Source organism: Phycodurus eques, chromosome 11, assembly GCF_024500275.1.
Source record: "Phycodurus eques isolate BA_2022a chromosome 11, UOR_Pequ_1.1, whole genome shotgun sequence".
NCBI lineage: Eukaryota > Metazoa > Chordata > Actinopteri > Syngnathiformes > Syngnathidae > Phycodurus > Phycodurus eques.
Window position 1 is genome coordinate 27,666,994 of NC_084535.1, and position 24,071 is coordinate 27,691,064.

At 45.1% G+C, this 24,071-nt stretch overlaps 1 protein-coding gene and 1 long non-coding RNA gene across 6 annotated transcripts; one reads left to right on the plus strand and one right to left on the minus strand.

The window, feature by feature from the left end:
• Positions 1–1,551: 1,551 nt before the first annotated feature.
• Positions 1,552–7,825, minus strand: LOC133409630 (uncharacterized). Of its 2 annotated transcripts, none has more exons than XR_009769431.1 (3): positions 7,692–7,825; positions 3,777–3,875; positions 1,552–3,625 (listed from the first exon to the last, which is right to left on the minus strand). It is a non-coding gene; the product is annotated as an uncharacterized LOC133409630 (long non-coding RNA). The 2 variants fall into 2 exon arrangements; XR_009769432.1 differs by having other exon boundaries at positions 3,724–3,875.
• LOC133409629 (core histone macro-H2A.2) lies at positions 7,287–23,884 on the plus strand. Of its 4 annotated transcripts, none has more exons than XM_061689928.1 (9): positions 7,287–7,630; positions 9,002–9,179; positions 11,034–11,140; positions 12,927–13,124; positions 13,268–13,372; positions 14,158–14,257; positions 14,332–14,421; positions 16,105–16,279; positions 22,345–23,884. In XM_061689928.1, the coding sequence occupies exons 2-9, from the start codon at positions 9,008–9,010 to the stop codon at positions 22,508–22,510; spliced, it is 1,113 nt and encodes a 370-aa protein (XP_061545912.1). In that variant the 5' UTR covers positions 7,287–7,630; positions 9,002–9,007; the 3' UTR covers positions 22,511–23,884. The 4 variants fall into 4 exon arrangements, with proteins under 4 accessions (XP_061545912.1, XP_061545915.1, XP_061545914.1 ...); XM_061689931.1 differs by having other exon boundaries at positions 12,999–13,124; XM_061689930.1 differs by lacking the exon at positions 7,287–7,630 and adding an exon at positions 7,653–7,746.
• Positions 23,885–24,071: the final 187 nt, after the last annotated feature.

The following is a 24,071-nucleotide window of genomic DNA, read 5'->3' on the forward strand; positions in this document are numbered from 1 at the left end:
GACGGGCAATTTAGAGTCTTCAATCAACCTACCACGCATGTTTTTGGGATGTGGGCGAAAACCGGAGTGCCTGGATAGGCTTAATCGGCATTCTGTCATCTTCTCTTGTGGTGGCTTGCGTGAGAATTCTTTGTTTAAATAGTTGTGGATGATAGCTTTGAACCTTTAAATGTGTAAATATACTTTTTTTCGTGTGCTATCAATGAAAATGTTTTTTATTATCACTCCAATATATATGTCGTGACTGAGCAAGACTGGATTACTTGATTTACGACTTGCTTGCAATTTAGCAGGGACGCGACTGGACTTGGTTGATTTTTGCTGCAGTAACTTGGAACTTGCTTAAAACTGTAAGATTAAGACTTGAGACTTACTAATGCCTTGCACATATGTGACTTACTCTCAACTCTGCACTTTGCTACTGTTGCCAAATTGCTCGTGCAGTGTTCTGTTGGCTTCCTTCTTATAAAGAGCTCCTGTTTTCAAGTGGCCACATTCACTTTGAGATTGGTGTTTTAAATGAATAATAAATCAAATAAATCATTGCAATCGCCGACATTCAAGAAACTGTTGTTCCTACTACTTTTGGTCTCCAGGTGTTTTCTCCATTTAAAGCTAATGCTGACGATGGGCGTCTATGCCAGTTTAGCCGTGGCTTTAGGAGGCTGGGAAATCCATCTGGTGGACCACTTTGAAGCATCCAGCATCTGCTCGAGTACTAACTTCAACTGTCCTACCCAAGAACAACACAAGAGTGATCACATTCTGGAAGTTAGCGTTTTTAGGGGGGGGGGGGGGTCCAGCCTTCTTTTATGACACAAATGGCTTTTTTATGCAGCTTTGCTGTCACAGATATGCCACTCACTGTCTCACCCATGCCACCAAATTAACATGTTAACGCCAACAACTTTATAATCCTGTCAATCCCTATACTGTTGATTTTAGCCCTTTACACATAAAGGGTCCCAAAAAACAATTCAAAATGCAAAGAACAGTTCATTGGTTGGTGGGAGAAATTCTTCTCAATATTTGGGACATCTCAACACAAATTGATTCTACGGCTTTTCCCGTTCTAAAGAGGAAGCAGCCCTAAAAGGGCAGCAAATTACACGCATCACATGTCATTTCCTATGAACTTGAACAATGCTGTCGAGCGGACCTGGGCAAATTATGGCCTGCGGGCCACATCCATCCACCGTGTTGGACCGGATTTTATTTTGAAAGTAATTTTGAAACACTTCAGTGTTGCCGATTCGATGACAGGGGTTTTACCGCGACATACTATCTATTTTCCTAACCACTCTCGTAAAAAAAATTTTGGGGAATATAAAGTGAATAATGACTTTTCTAAACAGGTGCTCCTCATGTGAGGAACATTACCCTTTCCTGCATGATGGAGGTAAGAGGGGCACTTGCCCTGAGAATGATTTGTGAGTCCCACCTAAGAACGGCCATGCGTGAATCCTTGTGGTTTGTCCTCATAATGTCAGCAGTTTTAAAAAAGAATGAGAAAAAAAAGATGGACACCGTATGCATGTTTTTTGTGTGAATTATGAAATGTTTATTTGTTTAGATACATATTTTTAAGGACTGCTTATAATTTTTTTAAACAAAAATGTTTTCCCCAATTATAACAACCTACAGTACCACATCTACACAAGTAGCGGCTTATTAAAACAATACAATTAATTCAATTAATGTGGAACACAATGGACTAGCATTTTGGTGTGGCCCTCGGCAGCCATTAAAGTTCCTTGAATGGCTCCTTTGGAAAAAGTACTTGTCCTCCTCTGCTGTACAGTGTAGATGCAAGCAAGATGACATTAGCCAGCTCTGCGGTGAACTCTTCTGGTGAAGGAAAATACAGCACTAGTGCAATATCCACAGCAGTTTGATGCAAGTGGTATGTGAAAGAAAAGAAATACAAATGTGATTGTAAAACAGCCTGATGAAGCCACAATTGTGCTGGTAAGGTAGTAGAACATGCTACTGTCTTTCATGGTGAGGTTTCACGTCCCTAGAGCCAGCTTCTGTAGCCGGGGATCGCATCGCCACCACCCAGCTCACACACAGCACTCGACCCCAATGGCCCCTCGTACAGATGGCGAGCGCCTCGGGTGGGGGACCCTTGTAACTGCCGGGGTGCATTGTTGGTGCAATTATGAATTCAAAAAAGGAAATAAGAGCTTTTACTTCATAACATACGCCCAAATTGTTTTCTATAATCAACGGTTTTTATATCTTAAATCCACATTGTGCATAAAGGTCAGGCGACTGGTTAGCACATTTGCCTCACAGTCCTGAGGACCTGGGTTCAAGTTTGGCTTCACCTGTGTGGAGTTTGCATGTTCTCCCTGTGCCCGCGTGGGTTTTCTCCGGGTACTCCGGTTTCCTCCCACATCCCAAAAAACATGCGTGGTAGGTTAATTGAGGACTTGTCCGTAGTTGTCAATGTGAGTGCAAATGGTTGTTTGTCTATATGTGCCCTGCGATTGACTGGCGGCCTGTTCAGGGCGTACACCGCCTCTCGCCCGAAGATAGCTGGGATAGGCTCCAGCACGGCCGCGACCCTAGTGAGGATAGGCGGTGCAGAAAATGGAGGGAAGGATGGACATTGTGGTTAAAACATCAGGCATTAAAAAAACAAAAACAAGTATTAACAGCCTCTGTGCATCTTCACTTAAGCGGCTAGCATATTTATATACTTTATTAGGTTTATGGCTGTGCATTTATGAGCTTAGACCAGCTGACTAGGAATAAGACAATTATTCCTCGTAGGACTGCAACTGTTCAATGTGTTCAAACTAAAGGAATGCAGCCCTATGGGGGGCACAAGCCAGTGCAAACAAGTTTAGGGGCAGGGTTTCAATTATTTTACCATGGTGTAGATTGGAAGAGAAAAGGACTCGGGATTATTTTAAAAGAAGAGTTGGCTAAGAATGTCTTGTACGTGAAAGGAGTGTCAGATCGAATGATTAGGCTGAAACTTGAAATTGAGGGTGTTATGTATAATGTGATTAGCGGCTGTGCCCCGCAGGTAGGATGTGACCTAGAGGTGAAAGAAAAATTCTGGAAGGAGCTAGACGAAGTAGTTCTGAGCGTCCCAGACAGAGAGAGAGTCGTGATTGGCGCAGATTGTAATGGACATGTTGGTGAAGGAAACAGGGGTGATGAAGAAATGATGGGTAAGTACGGCATCCAGGAAAGGAACTTGGAGGGACAGATGGTGGTAGACTTTGCAACAAGGATGCAAATGGCTGTAGTGAACACTTTTTTCCAGGAGAGGCAGGAACATAGGGTGATCTACATGAGCGGAGGTAGAAGCACGCAGGTGGATTACATCTTGTGCAGACGATGTAATCTGAAGGTTACCGAATGTAAGGTAGTGGTAGGGGGAAGTGTGGCTAGACAGCATAGGATGGTGGTGTGTAAAATGACTCTGGTGGTGGGGAGGAAGATTAGGAAGACAAAGGCAGACCAGAGAACCATGTGGTGGACGAGTGTTGTGCAGCTTTTCGGGAAGAGGTGAGACAGGCTCTCAGTGGACGGGAGGAGCTTCCAGAAGACTGGACCGCTGCAGCCAAGGTGATCAGAGAGGCAGGCGGAAGAGTACTTGGTGTATCTTCTGGCAGGAAAGGAGAGGAGGAGACTTGGTGGTGGAACCTCACAGTACAGGAAATTATACAAGGAAAAAGGTTAGCTAAGAAGAAGTGGGACACTGACAGGACTGAGGGAGGCGGAAGAAATACATTGAGATGCATCTTCCTGCTCCTAACCGAGTAGCTTCACTTCTGCGTCCACGCATCGGCGATGTAAGCGCGTTGTGCGACACAGGGCCCTGCGTGCGTCCATCTCCGCGAGTCTCCGTGGTAAAGCTGTGATACACAGACCGACCGACAGACAGAAGCGTCATTGTGCTTGCGCCGCTGGCTGCTTGGGTACACGTGAGTTGACTGACTATGTGCTGAAAACATCCAACAGGTCACGTGACGTCATTGCCCCTGACAGCTCCGTTTTTCGATCTTTGTAGTTAGTCGTTGTGTGCATTTTAGTTAGGGATAGTTAAGAATATAGTCTGTTTCCTTTGTTTTATTAGTCATTACGAAAACAAAGGCAAACTAAAACTCTACACTTATGACATGCACCGTGACTGAATCAAGTGGCTTGGTTATTGACTTGCCTCGTGTTCCCAAGCAGCATAGCTTGTTAATAATAAATATCTGGTGAATAACGCATTACCGCCATCACTCACAGTATCTTACGTCATCGAAAGAAATATGTATGACAGAATGTTGCAATAGTATCATCACATTGAACCGTTTGAAACAGTTACAGATAGTGTTTTCAAAATGGCGCCTAACCGTGTGGTCGCCTCAGTTACCTGCTCTCTCGTACTGTCTATGTTTTTGTGTTTTTCGTTCGTCCTTGGAGACATTACGTGACTCACTTACACAAGGGAGGACTTGCTAAACATTAGGGAGTCTACCCCAGACTTTCTTTCACTAACTTTCACAAATCCGACGATGCAGGGGGAAACGAGCAGGAGTGGAGGTCAAGCCCCAAAAGAGTATTCCGAATACCGCTCCCGTTGATTCACCTCGCACATCTACGCTCCCGACCCAACAAAATGGACAAGCTTCATCTTCTCACAAAGACCAGTAAAGACTTCGGACATTCTGCCACCCTGTGCTTCACGGAGACATGGCTTTGTGAACGCGTCCCCGATGGCGCCGTGAAAAAAAAAAAAGGTGGCGGGATATGCTTCTACTTCAACGTAAAATGGTGTACCGACATCACAGAGCTCAGCACACACTGCAGCCCAGACTTGGAGTTGCTGTTTTTGAACTGTAAGTCATTCTACTTGCCGCATGAGTTCGCTTCTTTCATACTCGCTGGTGTCTACATTCCTCCTCAAGCTAACACAAATGCCGCACTGCTAACACTCGCTGAACAAGTCAATGAAATTGAAAAAAGCACCCAGATTCACCCCTCATTATTCTTGGGCACTTTAACAAAGCTAAACTCAACCACGAACTCCCTAAATACAAGCAGCACATCAACCGTCCTACAAGGGAAAACAACATTCTAGATCGCTGCTACACCACGCTAAATGACGCCTACCGTGCTATCCCCCGTGCTGCTCTGGGCTCGCCTGATCACTGCTTAATACCTCCCTCCTCCAAGCTTCTCCAGCTGAGCATCTCACCTGCCATCTGCCAGTGGATTTACAGCTTCTTGACAGGCAGGACACCACCTCATCTACACGCAACACCAGCACCGGGGCACCCCAAGGATGTGTCCACTCTCCGCTGCTCTTCTCTCTCTACACGGACGACCTCAAACTCCTGAAGTTTGCAGACGACACCACAGTCATCGGCCTCATCAAAGACGGTGACGAGTCTGCGCATCGACAGGAAGTGGAGCGGCTGGAGCTGTGGTGTGGCTGAAACAACCTGGAGCTGAACACACTCAAGACTGTAGGGAAGATTGTGGACTTCAGGAAACATCATTTGCCACAGAAACCCCTCACACTGTCCAACTGCCCTGTGTTAACTGTCGAGACTTTCAACTTCCTGGGAAGTACAGTTTCTCAGGACCTAAAGTGGGAGACCAACATCAACTTCATCTTCAAAAAGGCCAAGCAGCCTGGCAGCCCGGCTTCTGAGGAAGCACGGGCTGCCACAGGAGCTGTTGAGGCAGTTCTACATAGCAGTCATCGAATCAGTCAGTCCTGTGTTCATCCGTCACAGTCCAGTTTGGTGCTGCCACAAAAAAGGATAAACTCCTTCTGCAATGGACAATCAAAACTGCTGAAAAAATTGTTGGTGCCCCCACTACCGACCCTTGAGGACTTGCACACTGCCAGAACTAAGACAAGAGCATGCAAAATCCTCTTGGACCCTCCACATCCTCGTCACCACCTCTTCCAGCTCCTGCCCTCAGGTAGGCGCTATCGAACGATGCAAACTAAAACTAGCAGACATTCCAACAGCTTCTTCCCTCTTGCCATAAACTTCTTAAACAGTTAATTTACTTTTCCATTGTAACATGCCGCCAATTTTGTCTTAAGAATTGTTGTCACATCTCTGTGGGGCCAATTTATGCATTATTCGTGCACTCACTGTAATAGTCTCGCCACACTCCACTACTTGCATATCTGTTGTTGACCAATACTGGCTACTCATGTGATTAAGAAATATCTGCACCATTTGCACAATCGACATTGTCCCAGATTATCACACGACTAGTGACTTTAAACTGCATACATTTCTTGAAGTCTCTGAGCCATTTGCACAGTGGTCACTGTACCAGACTCTTGTTCTATTCGTCATTTCAAACTGCTCTAAACTGCTAGAGGACTTGGCATCATTTGCACAATCGGCATTTCCATATTACTGATAACCTTTTATTTCTCAGTGACTGTGTTTCTAGGTCTCAAAAGTATTCTCAGTGAATTGACTGTCTTTTGTCGTACTTGAGCGGCTCCAACTACCGGAGACGAATTAATTGTGTGTTTTTTTTACATACTTGGCAAATAAAGATGATTCTGATTTTACTGATCAGTACCATTGTCACTCGTATAGTACAAATATGCTACATCATAAAATGAAACAAATAAAAAAGAAACTTGCCATACTTTTATGACTAATTGTTGAAATCAAAGCTATTGCACTATAGCATGAAGACAAAATACAGTTTTGGTGATTAGCAACTATTGTCGTCAGTGGTGGTTTTTGAAATGGGCGCAATGGGCAGCGGTCCAGGGCGCGAATGGTTGTTTGTTTACATGCGCCCTGCGATTGACTGGCGACCAGTTCGGGGTGTAACCCGCCTCCAGCGCGCCCGCGACCCCAGGGAGGATAAGCCGTACGTAAAATGGATGGCTGGATGAATACACACGCGCACACACTCATGTGGAGCTAGTTTTAACATGCAAATATACCTTGAAATAACATAAGTTCACATCGTGACTTGAGAAAAGATATTGTAAAAAAAAAAAAAAAAAAAAAACTCACTTTAAATATACTTAATTTTATATATTTATTTTTAGTTTTTTTTTTTTTTTGCTCCAAATGCATTCTATCTCGTAGGTTCCACTCAAGTATTGTGACATGAGCAGAAAGAAAAAAAAAAAAAAAAAAAAAAAAACACCCAATGTTGAAAATGATTTTATGTGCAATGACGTGTTGTGCGTTTGCCGCAGTCTAATTCGGTTTTCCTTTGCCCTCGCCCCCCCCCCCCCCCCCCCCCCGTAGCCCAAAATGTCAACTTCCCTTTGTTTGTTTGTTTGTTTGTTTATAATGGCTTTCGAGGCGTCCCCTTCCTACTACTGGGGGCGTTCTCGTCGACTTTTTTTTCCCCCTCTGGAGCATCAGTAGCACAGAGCCAGCCCGCGTCCGGTCGGTGCGAGTCCTTCTTGCGGTATTATTATTATTTTTTTTTATTTTTAAAAAAATATTATTCCCCCCCCCCCCCCCCCTCTTCCCTCCGAGGGGGAAAACTAACCTCGGCCGGTGGACGCCACAGCGGCCAATTAAGACTTCGCGAGCCGTGTCGCTGTCGCTGAGGTTTCGTCTGCTGTGGCGTCGGCGCGTGCTCGTCGCGCGTGACCAGGAGGACAGAAAAACAGGTAGACAACTTGGGCCATTTGTCTTTCCCCCCCCCCCCCCCACACCCCTCACCCCACGCACCGTTACGTTGGGCTGACGGGAACCCTTTGCCTCTGCCGCTTCCTCTCCGCGTCCGGTGAGCTCGTCAGTAGGGACATATAACATATTTGAGAACGTAAGTGGGCCCGAGAGCCTCGTCGAAGTGTGTTATGGAGGAAAATGTAGAGGAAGAACAGGACAAGCCCAGATGAGCGGAGTAATTTGACACAACCGACTCGCTGGTTTTATTGAATATACAGGCGCTATATTTCGGTATTTGGTTAATGTCAGCAAGTGTTGCTTCAGTTATTACCACCGGGGATGGCTTTTGAGCAAAATAAATGGCAGGAATGCTCATACAAGCGTCTGCGTAGCTACGTTGAGCTGTGCTTAGCCCCGTTGGCTCCGTGAACTGTGTTTGTACTCCTCCGCCGAAATGCCAGCCCCAGGATCCCGCGCGAGTTAGTGCGGACACCGACGTGATGCGTGATCGCCGTTGACACGCGTCGCAGTGTTCCCAAATAATGCGATGCCGGGTGCTTGCGACCCTTTCTTGAATCTCAACCGTCATCAGATGGTTCTGAAAAATGAATAGCAAAAAAAAAAAAAAAAATCATATAGTGACGTATGCTCTGTGGACAGAAGTATTGGGACACGTTAAGGCCGTGAATTTCAAGAAAACGTTGCAGCGGGGCACACAACAGGCCTTACCCAAACTGACCCTGCAAAGTTGGAAGTACAGAATAAATTAACCAGAATAAATTATTTGCATATTCTCCCCTGTGCATAAGTCATAAAGACACGCAGGCTCCATGCTTTTCTGAATGCATCCATTCTGCCGTCCATCATTTGCGCAACTTCTGGCCGTTTCCACACTCGGGATGGAGTATTCCTCAAGTGTGCGCATTCCCTCTCACGTCCGGCGGAGCACGCGTTCCGTCAAAGACTTTGCGTTTCCTCATCCGCACTCCAGAGTCGACACATCTTCCAAATGGTTTTCTATGGCAATCGCATGTCTCAGGGAAACTCCACTTGGCAGTTCTCGAAGCCTCCCCGTGTTCGCCCGGTACGCACGGGGGAGGGTGGGTGTCGGAAAACCAGCGCACTTTTACAGCACACGGGCCGAGCGCGTAAAAAGGAGACTTGCGCGCAAACGGGAGAATGTGGCCCACAGTATGCAACACCCACAATCATAAACGGTACCACACTGTCAAATGGATACCTAACAATGCCAATGTCAATTAAAACTGGACATTTATATCTTTTGGAAAGGCGGAAAAATACAGGTTGTGTCCAAGTGTCTCCTTTTGATTTGACTTAACTCTTGTCTCTTCCCTAATGTGGTACTCCAGATCAAGATGTCTGCCAGAGGGGGGAAAAAGAAGGCCACCAAGCTGTCCCGCTCAACCCGGGCAGGGGTCATCTTCCCTGTTGGCCGAATGATGAGGTATCTGCGGACTGGCACACATAAATATCGCATCGGCATGGGGGCGCCCGTCTACATGGCAGCGGTCATCGAGTACTTGGCAGGTAGGATGACAGCACGATGTCTCTATTCATTTCTTTTCCAGTGTTTCTGCAACGCCTTCCATTTAAACTTACTTTGGCTAAATAGTAAATGGACTTCTGCATTGAGATTTTTCTGTGCCTGTTCATCTTCGTATCTCCGGACTGCCATTGGACAATATCCTCTATTTTACATAGCCCCTAAGTTTAATTTTATTTTCTAAAATGTAATGAATTTGTAGGTGCACATCAGACTTTACCACCGATGTGATCGGTATCGGCCGATAATTCAAATTTTATGCTGATCGGCTTCAATGTCATAATTCGCCGAGCCGATCAATGACTCGCGAAAGACATTTACTCCGTGTCGCCATCGTGTACAGTATATTTCACCTACTTTTAAGACAATACGGCTTACAAGCAGGCCACAAAGCGTTATGTAGCCTAGCAAGCTAGTGCTAGCATGCACGGTTGTACGTAAACATGCGGCGTTTTGTCGAATCATGCTCTAAAGTTTTGGTGTGTGTGTGAAGGAATGTAATTACAATAAAGTAATTTTACTACAGTAAGTTAGCCCCCATTATTTCTGTCATGTTGTAATGTCGGTTTAACCTGACTGATTAGAATAAATGATCAGAATAGAGAATACCTTTGTTGAAGAGACTCATTACACAGTACACAAGTACATACAGTAAATGAACAAGTCATTTAAATAGACACATTACGCCATCTTGTGATGGGTTACCGTTTTTTGAAACTCGCTGATCGGCCCCAAAAATCGTGATTGTGTAAAGCCTAGTGCACGTGCAGTGGAGTAGTGAACACTCAGCTCAGGCCCTCCTGTGTCAAGTTTGCTTGCATGCTTGTTGGGTTTTCTCCAGAGGCTCGTACTTCCTGCCACATTCCATGTTCGGTAGATTGAAGCCTCTATATTCTTCATAGGTGTGCATGTGAGTGTGAATGGTTGGATGACCTGCGACCGATTGGTGACGAGTCCAAGGGTGTGCCTTGTGCATTCTGAAATGAGTAAGACCCCTTTCATTTTTTTTAGACTCATGCTTTTATTCTTATGATTTTCTTTTGTGTCATAGCATTCAAATATGTTGTTTTGAATTGTTAAGACCACCGCATCGATAGCCCGCATTGCCCTGTAAGAGTGACACGAGGCAAGTGTGGTATAGGGCCCAAATGCAGCACGCCGACCCACTGGAATGGAAATGACTTAAATAATGGCTTTAAGATCAGCTGTGACGGGTCACTTTAAAGCCAGGATACAGAGCAGTCAATCTCACAGTTGAGAGGTTGGCGCCTTGACGATTGGGAATTTTTGTTGGGCCAAAGTCATGTAATGCTCCGTAATCCACAGATAGCAGGGCAGGACTGCTTACACATAATTCTTGTCTTAAATCCCAATTCACAGAGAGCAGGGCGGGGAAAGTTACACTCAGTTGTCTTTGTCGCAGAATCCCCAACAGCCAGGGCGACTGGGACACAAACGCGTTGAGGCAAAACGAGGTCGGTGGCAGAAGGGTGGGCAAACAGCCACAGGAACAGGCAAACTTGATATGGCAGAACACGTGGGCGAAAGGTGGAGTGTATTCATGGGGTAGGCTTGAAGCGTCTTGTGTGGATGGCTTGTCAAACACTGGTAATGATGATTGCATCATCAACAAAGCCTTAACTAGGGGGTCTCGCTGACTGTGGCTGACAGACTGCGATTGGCTGACATGGCAGATTGTGACAGAGAGAATAAGTGTTGGCTCATCTTTTCTACAACTGTTCCTAAGAGAATGGGGATCACAAAGCGAAGAGTACATGAGTTCAAATGCAAATTAACATACTGTATGTGTCATGGATTTCCACTGTTTTCTCTCGTAGCTGAGATTTTGGAGTTAGCCGGAAATGCTGCACGAGACAACAAGAAAGGCAGAATAACTCCCAGACATATTAAGCTGGCTGTGGCCAATGATGAGGAGCTTAACCAGGTAACTACATTCTATGACCGGCTTTCGATAAAATGAACACATTTTAAACTCAAAAGTACTTTGTAGAAGTAAGATCCTAATGCAGCTACAACCCCAATTCCAATGAAGTTGGGACGTTGTTTTAAACACAAATAAAACAGAATACAATGATTTGCAAATCATGTTCAACCTATATTTAATTGAATACCCTACAAAGACAAGATATTTAATGTTCAAACTGAAACTTTATTGTTTTTAGCAAATAATTAACTTGGAATTTTATGGCTGCAACACGTTCCAAAAAAGCTGGGACAAGGTCATGTTTACCACTGTGTTACATCACCTTTTCTTTTAACAACATTCAATAAACGTTTGGGAACTGAGGACACTCATTGTTGAAGCTTTGTAGGTGGAATTCTTTCCCATTCTTGCTTGATGTACAGCTTCAGCTGTTCAACAGTCCGGGGTCTTTGTTGTTCTATTTTACGCTTCATAATGCGCCACACATTTTCAATGGGAGACAGGTCTGGACTGCAGGCAGGCCAGTCTCGTACCCGCACTCTTTTACGACGAAGCCACGCTGTTGTAACACATGCAGAATGTGGTTTGGCATTGTCTTGCTGAAATAAGCAGGGGCGTCCATGAAAAAGACGTTGCTTGGATGGCAGCATATGTTTATCCAAAACCTGTATGTATCTTTCAGCATTAATGCTGCATTCACAGATGTGTAAGTAACCCATGCCTTTGGCACTAACACAGCCCCATACCATCACAGATGCTGGCTTTTGAACTTTGCGTCCATAACAGTCCGGATGGTTATTTTCCTCTTTGGCCCTGAGGACACGATGTCCACAATTTCCAAAAACAATTTGAAATGTGGACTTGTCGGACCACAGAACACTTTTCCACTTTGCATCAGTCGGGCCCAGAGAAGCTGGCGGCGTTTCTGTGGGTGAGGTTGATAAATGGCTTTTGCTTTTCATAGTAGAGTTTCAAGTTGCACTTATGGATGTAGCGCTGAACTGTATTTACTGACATTGGTTTTCTGAAGTGTTCCTGAGCCCACGTGGTGATATCCTTTACACATTGATGTCGTTTTTGCTGCAGTGCCGCTTGAGGGATCGGAGGTCACGGGCATACAATGTTGATTTTCGGCCTTGCCGCTTACATGCAGTGATTTCTCCAGATTCTCTGAACCTTTTGATGATCTTATGGAGCGTAGATGATGAAATCCCTAAATTCCTTGCAATTGTACGTTGAGGAACATTGTGAACAAGTGCGTGAGAAAATAGTCGAACAGTTTAAGGACAAAGAGGTGAACCTCGCCCCATCTTTGCTTGGGAATGAAGCTCCTTTTCTACCCAATCATGGCACCCACCTGTTCCCAATGAGCCTGCTCACCTGTGGGATGTTCCAAACAGGTGTTTGATGAGCATTCCTCAACTTTCTCACTCTTTTTTGCCACCTGTCCCAGCTTTTTGCAGCCATAAAATTCCAAGTTAACGATTATTTGCTAAAAACAATAAAGTTGATCAGTTTGAACATTAAATATTGTCTTTGTAGTGTATTCAATTAAATATAGGTTGAACATAATTTGCAAATCATTGTATTCTGTTTTTATTTGTGTTTAACACAATGTCCCAACTTCATTGGAATTGGGGTTGCACATGTGCAAGACATTTGTTTATGCTCTGTTCAAGTTCCACTTCATACTCTACATATAATGATAAATTGAGGGAAAAAAAACTACAATGCAGTATAAAAAATAGCTTTCAGTATGAGTTGGTTCAATGGTAATGTTTGCTAGCTTCTTCGGGGTGTGACCATATCAAATGGAGGAGTGCTGCCTCGCATTCACCCAGAGCTTCTTTCCAAGAAGAGAGGAAGCAGAGTCAAAGTGGACAGCCAGGCATCCGTCCCCGAGAAGCAGGAATTACGCTCCAAAAGCACCAAAGCCGTCAAACCCTTGAAAAAGGTTAAGGGCAAACGAGGGCGAAAGTCAAAGGTTGGTCAGCAGAGTGTGTGCACTCGATACAGACAGTAGCTACCTCGGCAAAGTTTGACTTCATATGTAACGCTCTGTAATGGTTTTGGTTAAGGTGTAATTTGAGTTTCATTGAACTGTTTTTGTTTCTCCATATGGTAAAGCGCACGGACAACGACAAAGAATCTGTACCAAACTCCACGGCCGAAGATGGTCCAGGAGATGGATTTACCATCCTCTCAGCCAAGAGCCTGTTCCTTGGTCAAAAGGTAAGACCGTAAGCCCTTGTTTATCGCAGTGGTTACGTTCTGGAAAGCCCTGCAATAAATGACATTTGTGAACTAGTGATTTATTATATTATTGCTGTATTTAAATTTATACATGAATGACATGAACAACAGCCCGTGCAGACATGGTGTGAACAGGCCATTTCCTGCCTTTAGCACTGGTCCAGTTCCTCACACTGACGCTCCTGGCTACGTACTCGGAGAATCGCATTGTGGCGGCCCAGTATTGATTGCGATGATGTTTTTAACGTCACTACTTTAATTGCAGAAAATCAAGCTAAACGTTGCGCTCTACTTGCATTGTTCCTATCAATATTTTTGTGTGCATTAGCTCTTCGCCGGGTTGTTATTTGTGAATTGATTTCATGAAACTGACTGTGGCTTGTTTTTAAATAATGGCTTTCTCGTCATGTTCTTTGTATCCTCAAGCAATCTGGCAAGTTCCCAAATGTATGAGTTGAGATTATGCCGTAAGGTTTCTTACTCTACTAAAAATAAAAGCCCGATTTTAACTGATGTGAGTCATTGCCGCCCCATTAAAATCATATAGCCAATAAAGCTAACTGTATCAGAGATGTGCAAGTGACTAACTGCACTACACTGACCTGTAAAGATAACCAGCAATGTGAACTACGATATAGCGGGGGATTACTGTACACCGAAAGACACATTTCTTTTACTTTGGGCCAATATCATGTCAGCCATTTCACTATCGCTATTACACAAAGTGGTACTCATACTAAGCTGGTGATGGTTGGGAACCACAGCTTTCTCTTACAGTGACTGAAATCGGCAAAATTGGAACAATCAAGGTGGATGCTATAATTAACCCAACAAATGCAGAGATGGACCTCAAAGACGGCGTAGGTGAGGAGGCAGCACTTTGAAGACATGTTTCGGCCTTCCATGCACTCATCTGATTTGTGCTGTATTGCTGGCAGGCAACGCTTTGGAAAAGGCAGGAGGCCAAGAATTCCTGGAAGAAGTGAAGGAGCTACGGAAAGCACAGGGACCTTTGGAGGTGGCATCTGGTACTGACCGCGTCGATCTTTTATCCCTTTGTGTGAGGATAGTGTGTTAAAACAGTGTTCGTGTGTTTTGCTGCCGGGCTGTGCCTACGGTTGTGAAGTGCAATTGAATTTAAAGCTTTATTCTGCGATTCTTGACGCCCCCTGGAATTCCGTATTACAACAAAACGGTCCGTCGCTACGATATATCCAGCTGTCCAGAACGTACTGTTTGTGCAGCATTAAAAAGTGCCTCCACATATCCAATGGCTCGATGTGCCGGGGGGAGGGGGGTCGCGTCCCGGCCATTGAATAAGTTTGTCGCCTGTCGTCCTGCTCTTCTTCCTCTTTTCTCATCTCGAGCGTACTTTTCATGTCATGTCTCCGGACCTCGGCTGTATGTCACTGGCGATTGAAGTCTGTAGGGAGATTCAGGAAGTCGCGACAGCCGGCTACGAGAAACCCTCCACGTCATGACGGGCGGTACGGCCGGAGCGGCATTACAACGCTCCAAGTTATAATTAAGTGGATAAAAGGTCTCGCGAACCACATCGCTGGGTCACAAGCAAGTTAACTTACACGTTAAAAAAATGAGATCAACAAAATCAATGAAAACAGATCAGTAAGGACGAGAGGGGTGCTGGGTCGTGACCACCCACACAGCTGCTGGTAGCCAACGGCTCCTCGAAAAGACGGAGATGTTGTTCATTGGCCGCCATTTTTATTATTGTGTTCATTGACACAGTAATTATTCTATGACTATTTCATGCTACAGAAACTCAAAATCATATTTTAGTGAGTGTTTTACAACTCCGCTCCGCCCATTGCTCGGCAAAATGCCTCATTTCCAAAACTGCACCAGCGCGGGAAATGAATCGGGCATTCACTAAATATAAAAAAAGAACTACTGAAGCAAGACGTAAGAGGAGCTGGCGGGCTTATCAGCATTTCGTCATCTCTGGTATTGGCTTGTTTGAAAATATTTACAAAAAATAGCCACTACAAATGGACAGCAGTAAACATACATTTGATGATTGGCTGACTGAGATGATGGAAGTCTGGTATTGGCTCTTAATGTTTCCGCGCACTGAACGGCATAGCTGAACTCGCCTGAACTGTCACTCATTGTGCATGGTGTGGCACCTGTTTTCCACTGGTTTTTCTGCGCTTCAAAATTGGAATCGCCGGAACACACTGTCATAGATTACAGACAATCAAAATGCACATAAGCTTTACTCGCGCTAAGAAAATACATTTCTGGGCTTCAAGTGAGTGAGACAGAATGGCCGCCGTGCCACCCCCAAGCCATATCAATAACGTGCTTTTTTCAAAATGTATTATATGAGGGATCCTCGGTCGATCCTGACATATGACATATAACATTTTGAGTTTACTAACAGCGAACGGAATTAGAACACTATAGTTTTTCATACAATGATTTTCTGTAATTAGGACTTTACTATTGTGTTAAGGGAGATGAGTGATGGATTAGGGCACGGTCCATTTTTGGTCCAAATTTGGCTGACATCTCCACCAGATGGAGCATCAAAAATTTTAAACCAGGACACACTAACTTTTTCAATCAAAAAGCAGGAAAAAAAAATCTATGTAAATTTAACAGTATTATTTTTATGAAACAGACTAATCCTTTATACATAAGAAACGGAAATGCTGGATTTCAATTTAAAACGTGTTTTCCCTATGCAGTGGCAGTGAGCCAGGCCAGTGGAATGACAGCCCGCGTCATCATTCACTGCAATTTTCCTCAGTGGGGGTCAGAGAAGTGTGAGGAACACCTAGAAAAGACCGTGGAGAACTGCCTCTCGGCTGCAGAGGAGAAGAAGCTCAAGTCTTTGGCTTTCCCGTCACTCCCTGCCGGACGGTGAGTGGCGCACCCACTTTGATGCGCTAAACTGACTTAGACATCAGCAACGTCAAACAGTTCTGGATGTATGATGGCTGGGCGTTCAATAAATGAGCCCAAGATTACCACAGTTTTTCAAATAGTGGCTTATAGACGACGGATTCACTGATACCACTTTCATGGAGACATGCAAGTACTTACATTTGAGAACTCGACGATACAGAGTATTGATACTTGATTACCATTACATCTTGCTATTGTGATGAAAATGTTTCATTTGACCAAAAATTGTTCAAAAAATTTTTTTTTGAAAAACACGGCATACTCAAATATAACACATTTTGGAGTAACAAATTGTCATTACTGACATTTTAACATCCCACTGCATATTTTTCAATCTTGCCATTAATTTCACTTAAATGTAGCCTGTGACCCCTCCTTGAGCCTTCACCTTGTCGTGGTGGAGGGGTTTGTGTGTCCCAGTGATCCTAGGAGCTAAGTTGTCTGGGGCTTTGTGCCCCTGGCAGGGTCACCCATGACAAACAGGTCCTAGGTGAGGGACCAGACAAAGCACGGCTCAAAGACCCCTAATGATGACGACAAACAATGGACTTCGTTTTCCCTTGCCTGGACGCGGATCACCGGGGCCTCCCTGGTACCAGTCCTCTCGAGAGCGGTTGGACTCTCTTCCACTCTGGAGTTGCCCACGGTGAGAGGCCCCGAGCAGGTGTGGGTATACTTATTGCCCCCCGGCTCGGCGCCTGTACGTTGGGGTTCACCACGGTGGACGAGAGGGTAGCCTTCCTCCGCCTTCGGGTGGGGGGACGGGTCCTGACTGTTGTTTGTGCCTATGTACCAAACAGCAGTTTCTGAGTACCCACCCTTTTTGGAGTCCTTGGAGAGGGTGCTGGAGAGCGCTCCCGCTGGGGACTCCATTGTTCTGTTGGGGGACTTCAATGCTCACGTGGGCAATGACAGTGAGACCTGGAAGGGCGTGATTGGGAGGAACGGCCCCCCCCCCCCCCCGATCAGAACCCGAGCGGAGTTCTGTTATTGGACTTCTGTGCTCGTCACGGATTGTCCATAACGAACACCATGTTCAAGCATAAGGGTGTCCACATGTGCACTTGGCACCAGGACACCCTAGGTCGCAGTTCGATGATTGACTTTGTGGTCGTGTCATCGGACTTGCGGCCGCATGTCTTGGACACTCGGGTGAAGAGAGGGGCGGCGCTGTCAACTGATCACCACCTGCTGGTGAGTTGGCTCCGATGGTGGGGGAAGATGCCGGTCCGACGTGGCAGGCCCAAACGTATTGTGAGGGTCTGCTGGGAACGTCTGGCAGAATCCCCTGTCAGAAGGAGTTTCAACTCCCACCTCCGACAGAACTTTGCTCATGTTCCGGGGGAGGCGGGGGACATCGACTCCGAATGGACCATGTTCCACCCCTCCATTCAATGGAGGCGTGGAACAGAGGCGGCCGACCGGAGCTGTGGCCGTAAGGTGGTCGGTGCCTGTCGTGGCGGCAATCCCCGAACCCGTTGGTGGACACCAACGGTGAGGGATGCCGTCAAGCTGAAGAAGGAGTCCTATTGGGCCTTTTTGGCCTGTGGGACTCCTGAGGCAGCTGATGGGTACCGGCTGGCCAAGCGGAATGCAGCTCTGGTGGTCGCTGAAGCAAAAACTCGGGTATGGGAGGAGTTCGGTGAGGCCATGGAGAAAGACTTCCGGACGGCTTCGAGGAAATTCTGGTCCACCATCAGACGTCTCAGAAGATGGAAGCAGTGCACCACCAACACTGTGTATAGTGGGGATGGGGCGCTGCTGACCTCGACTCGGGACGTTGTGAGTCGGTGGGGAGAATACTTCGAAGACCTCCTCAATTCCACTGACACGCCTTCCCATGAGGAAGCAGAGTGTGGGTTCTCTGAGGCGGGCTCTCCTATCTCTGGGTTTGAGGTCACCGAGGTAGTTAAAAAGCTCCTCGGTGGCAGGGCCCCGGGGGTGGATGAGATTCGCCCGGAGTTCCTGAAGGCTCTGGATGTTGTGGGGCTGTCTCACCCCTGTCCTTAAATTTTTCACTCTTTGTTCTATTGCAGCCATTTGCTAAAATAATTTAAGTTAATTTTTTCCTCATTAATGTACACACAGCAACCCATAATGACAGAAAAAAACGGAATGGTTGACATTTTTGGAGATTGATTAAAAAAGAAAAAATGGAATTTAACACAGCCATAAGTATTCAGACCCTTTGCTTTGGACAATGCATGTCAGATGAGAATCATGAGGTCAAAGGAACTGCCTGAAGAGCTCAGAGACAGAATTGTGGCAAGGCACAGATCTGGCCAAGGTTACAAAAAAAAATGTCTGCTGCACTTAAGGTTCCGAAGAGGACAGTGGCCTTCATAATCCTTAAATGGAAGACGTTTGGGACGACCACAGCCCTTCCTAGAGCTGGCCGTCTGGCCAAACTGAGCAATCGAGGGTGAAGAGCCTTGGTGAGAAAGGTAAAGAAGAACCCAAAGATCACTCTGGCTTGAGCTCCAGAGATGCAGTCGGGAGATGGGAGAAAGTTCTAGAAAGTCAACCATCACTGCAGTGGAGAGAAATGGTGAGAAATAAGATTATCTGGTCTGATGAGACCAAGACAGAACTTTTTGGCCTTAATTCTAATTGGTATGCGTGGCAAAAACCAGGCACTGCTCATCACCTGTCCAATACAGTCCCATGTAAATGTAATCTGCCCAAAGCCTTCAGAACACCAAGTGCTGGCGTCAAACAATTAAAACACACACACCTTTGAAATGGTCCCAGCCAAGGGTATCAAACTCATTTTCACCAAGGGGCATATTGGAATTATCGGCTAAGTACAGGGATATCCTGGACCAACACCTTCTCCAGAATGCTCAGGACCTCACACTGGGCCGAAGGTTCACCTTCCACCAAGACAATGACCCTAAGCACACAGCTAAAATAACGTAGGAGTGGCTTCAGAAAAACTCTGTGACTGTTCTTGAATGGTCCAGCCAGAACCCTGACTTAAACCCAATTGAGCATCTCTGGAGAGACCTGAAAATGGCTGTCCGCCAACGTTCACCATCCAACTTGACAGAACTGGAGAGGATTTGCAAGAAAGAATGGCAGAGGATCCCCAAATCCAGGTGCGAGAAACTTGTTGCGTCATACCCAAAAAGACTCCTGGCTGCCTTAGCTCAAAAGGATGCTTCTGCTAAATACTGAGCAGAGTGTGTGAATACTTATGGCTGTGTGATATTTCAGTTTTTCTTTTTTAATAAATCTGCTAAAATGTCAACAATTCAGTTTTTTTCTGTCAATATGGCGTGCTGTGTCTACTCCTTGAACGCTGGCAGCTCGATCCATTCCACACATCCGCCATCCACACTCAGATGTAATTGTGACTATTACTCCGCCGCGGACGAATATGCGGCCTGAGGTTCCGCCTGTGCGCTCGAAGCCACAGGAGTTGACGAGACCAGAAAAAAAACGTCCGCCGCCTCTGCTGTTAATAAGTCACGGTACTTTTACAATGATCTAAATGCCTCTCGCGACTTTTATTGATCAATTATTGCTTATTTATCAACTATTTCGTGCGCGAGACTACAACTTCGACTTCCGCATCGGGCGCTGTTTGCATCATCCGATTTAAGCGCGAGCGACGTTTAAGTCTAGTTCACCAATCAAATGACACAAGAAAGTCACATGACCTGACACGACGTCTTCCATTGGGCTTCCCGGACATAGGTATTCACGCGAGATAAGCCTTGCCCCGCTGATCGTCGTGTGTACGTGGCGGCCATGTTGGGAAGGCCACCCTTTTCATGCCTCCGGTGTTTGCATGGCTGATATTAATGAGGAAAAAAATGGAATTTAAAATTATTTTCGCAAACGGGTGCAATATAACAAAGAGTGAGGGGGTCTGAATACTTTCCGTGCCCACTGTAGTCTGGTGGATATACATGTAGGAAGGTCCCGCAGATTATGCCCGATAGTGACGTCGAGGGCTCAATATGTGTTTGTGTGTCCACAAACGAACTAACAACAAGAAAGTGCTCCTAATGTTTTTGGTAATGTTAGAAGGATGTAGTCACATTTTTTTTATTTTTTTATTTGCACGCCAGTCTGAGTATCTGCCGAAACCGAAGCCTGATCCAATGCCTTGGCAATGCATTAAGAAAAGTGACTTATATGACGATACAGCGGCTGAAATAAGTATTTAACACGTCACCATTTTTCTCACGAAATCTACTTCCAAAGGTGCTATTGACCTGAAAATTTCACCAGATGTTGGGAACAACCCAAGTAATCCATACATATGAAGAAAGTAGAACAAATAAGATCAGAAATTAAGTTGTGTGTAAAAATGTGAAATGACACAGGGTAAAAGTATTGAACACATGGAAAGCCACGACAACAACTAAAATCTATCAAACAGCGATCCAGCCCCTTGTCAGTGCAAAATGCATATCAGCTGGCTCAGTCCTAATTGATGGCCTACAAAAAGGTCTCATTGCTAAGGTGTGAGTCAAGACACATCTCATGATTGGTAGGAGGAGAGAGCTGTCTCAAGACCATCGCAAACTAATTATTCCAAAACATAACAATGGCACTGGTTACGGGCGCATATCTAAGTTTCAGAATGTTCCAGTGTGCACAGTTGGGGCCAAAATATGTAAGTGGAAAGTCAATCATACTACCATAAATTTGCCTCGATCAGGTGCTCCTGGCAAGATTTCTGACAGACGAGTGCAAAGAATAATCAGACAAGTTGTCCAAGAGCCAAAGACCACCTGTGCTGAGCTTCAAAAAGACCTGGAATTAGCAGGTACTGGTGTCAAAAGGAGACCAGTGAGTAACGTACTCCGCCGCCATGGCCTGTATGCGCGCTCACCACGTAAGACCCATCACTGAAAGAAAAAACAAAAAAAAAACAAAAGCATGCCAAAACTCATTTAAAGTTTGCTGAACAACATTTGGACAAGCCAGTTAAATACTGGGAGAATATAGTCTGGTCGAAGGAGAGCAACATTGAACTGTTTGGATGACATAATGCACACCACATTTGGAGGAGAAACGGCACTTCACATCACGCTAAAAACACCATACCAACAGTGACTTTCGGGGGGCTGCTTTTCAGCAAACGGTACTGGTAAACTTCACACTATTGAAGCGAGGATGAATGGCCAAATGTACAGCGACATTCTTGACAAAAATCGCCTGCCGTCTTGGAGGAGGAAGAAACTGAAAAGACGGTGGACATTCCAGCAGGATAATGATCTGAAACATACTGCCAAAACTCTCAACTGGTTTCAAAGAAAAAAACAAAAATAAAGCTGCTCGAATGGCCCAGCCAATCACGTGACTTGATTCCAGTCGAAAATCTATGGAAAGAACTGAAACTCGAGTTCATAAAAGATCCCACGGAACCTTCAAGATTTGAAGACTGCTTGTGTGGAGGAATGGGGCAAAATCACACCAGAGCAATCCATGCGACTAGTTTCTCCATATAGGAGGCGTCTTGAAGCTGTCATTGCAAACAAAAGGCTTTTGTACAACGTCTTAAATAAATACCAGTTGGCGTGTTCAATACTTTTCCCCGGTGTCATTTCACATAATTACGCACGTATTTGTTCTACTTTCTTTGTTTGTATGGATTACTTGGGTCGTTCCCAACATCTGGTGAAATGTTCATGTCAATAACATCTTTGGAAATATATTGGAGAAAAATGGTGACACGTCAAATACTTATTTCAGCCGCTGTACGTCTCGTGCAGCTGCGGGTGATCGGATTGGGACAGCTCTCATTCTAAGTCCTATCTATTTGTAATTGATGCTGCGTTAAATCTAAAAAAAAAATATATATATAATATATAATACAAGATGTACTCGCGGATCAACACTGCAGACCGCTTAATGCGATGGGTGGAACATGCAAACTATTGAGTGCACCAGCCCGTTTAGCTAAACAGAACCTCGTGCTTTGTTGAAATTTTCCCAACATGCAAGCAAGTGTAGTTGTGAGTCTTCATTGTGCCAACTGCCCTGACAAAAACCTCCCCACACAGGAATGGCTTCCCAAAGCCAACAGCTGCCCAGCTCATCCTCAAGGCCATCTCCAACCACTTTGTGTCATCCACCAACTCCTCTCTGAAAAACATATACTTTGTTGTGTTTGACAGCGAGAGCATCGGGATCTACCTTCAAGAAATGGCAAAGTTGGACTCCAAGTGAGGATCTTAGTTGTTGATGTTTCTTGGTGTGTCTCGCCGATGGTGTCGAGAGCTGATTAACTACGGTGCCCTGGAAATGCAAAACAATATAACAAATTGTGAAACACGTTTGCATTTCAGGAAACGCCCGGAAAGGGAACATCCCATTTCACAGACATTCTTAGGAATGCCACGCAAGACCCGCCCCACTTCAACATGATTGGCTCCTGCATCGCGGGAAGGGTAGGCTACGCAGATGTCCATCCCAAATATCTTTTTTTTTTTTTTTAAAAACTAAGAAGTTTATTATGGTGAGGTTTAGGAGTTGGGTTGGGGTTACGGCAGTTTAGGATGAGTTAAGGTTCGGATGATGGAGGGTAAGGCTAGCGAACGCCGGGCACCGCAGCCGAACCCGACTGAACTCGGGCGCAATGTGCGTGGGTTGGCCGCCGTTTCCTTGAGCGGCCGATCGGTCGGCCGCTGGTTTTGACGCGCTGAAAAATTTGAATCTCCGTTGCGCGGCGTCTTCACGTCCCGTCTTCCATTCAATTAAATTCAATTCCGCTACGCTGAAAATACATTTGCGGGTTTGCGAGCCGTGCTCAAGTCCTAAATAGTACATAGAGCATCAAATGTTGTTTAACATCGATGCTAAACTATATTCATAATGTATGTGTGTGTCGATGAAAAGCATAGCTTGTGACCAGAATGTATGCAAGGTAGATCCCTCGCTCGGTACGTTAAAAAAAATGAATGGAGCCAGCATCCTCTCTCTTTAACAACCTGCTTCTTCCTCAACTCTTAATCTACCTTTTTATGGTTGAAGAAATGTGATCAAGTACAATATATTGTATATACAGCATCAAATGCCTATATAGGCTCGCTGTTCAGGGCGTCCATATATACAATCGCTATTTGGGATGGACATCTCGTTACATCTGCGTAGTAGCCTACCCTTCCCGCAATGCAGGAGCCAATCACGTTGAAGCGGGGCAGGTCTCGCCGAGAAAGGGCGTAGGATTTCTAACGTCTGTGAAATGGGACGTTCCCTTTTCCCGGCGCGTCTTCTTTTTGTGAATTTGTTTTCTGAAATGTAAAAATGTTTCACTTCCAGGCCACCGTCGATAACCGTAGTGGATCGAAGTGAAATTAAGAGGGAAATGTGAGTTGAGTGGAAAGCTGTTGACCTTTATGTTGCTGTCCCTTATAGATTAGGTAATTTAAGTCCCTTAAGTTTGCCATTATGGTTGCTGTGTCACAGATGTTTTTACATTCCATGTACAAATAGAAGTTATTTCGTGGCTTCTGTAGTTTCTGATACACTAGTTACAAAAAAAAAAAACAAATTGAAAAAATGTGGTTCTCATTCTGCTTTGAAATAAAATGTTTTACATCATTTGCTTTTGGGAGAGTCTTTGTAAAGTACTAGACACACTCAAGGTAGGAAGAATACTGGGTTAGTCTCACTCCAGTTGTCACGCAGACTTTTGAAGTTCCACTGTTTGTGAATGTATCTTGAAATCATTTGAGAGTGACTGACTTCCACTGACCTAATGCATTACTGGAGACAAACGACAACAACA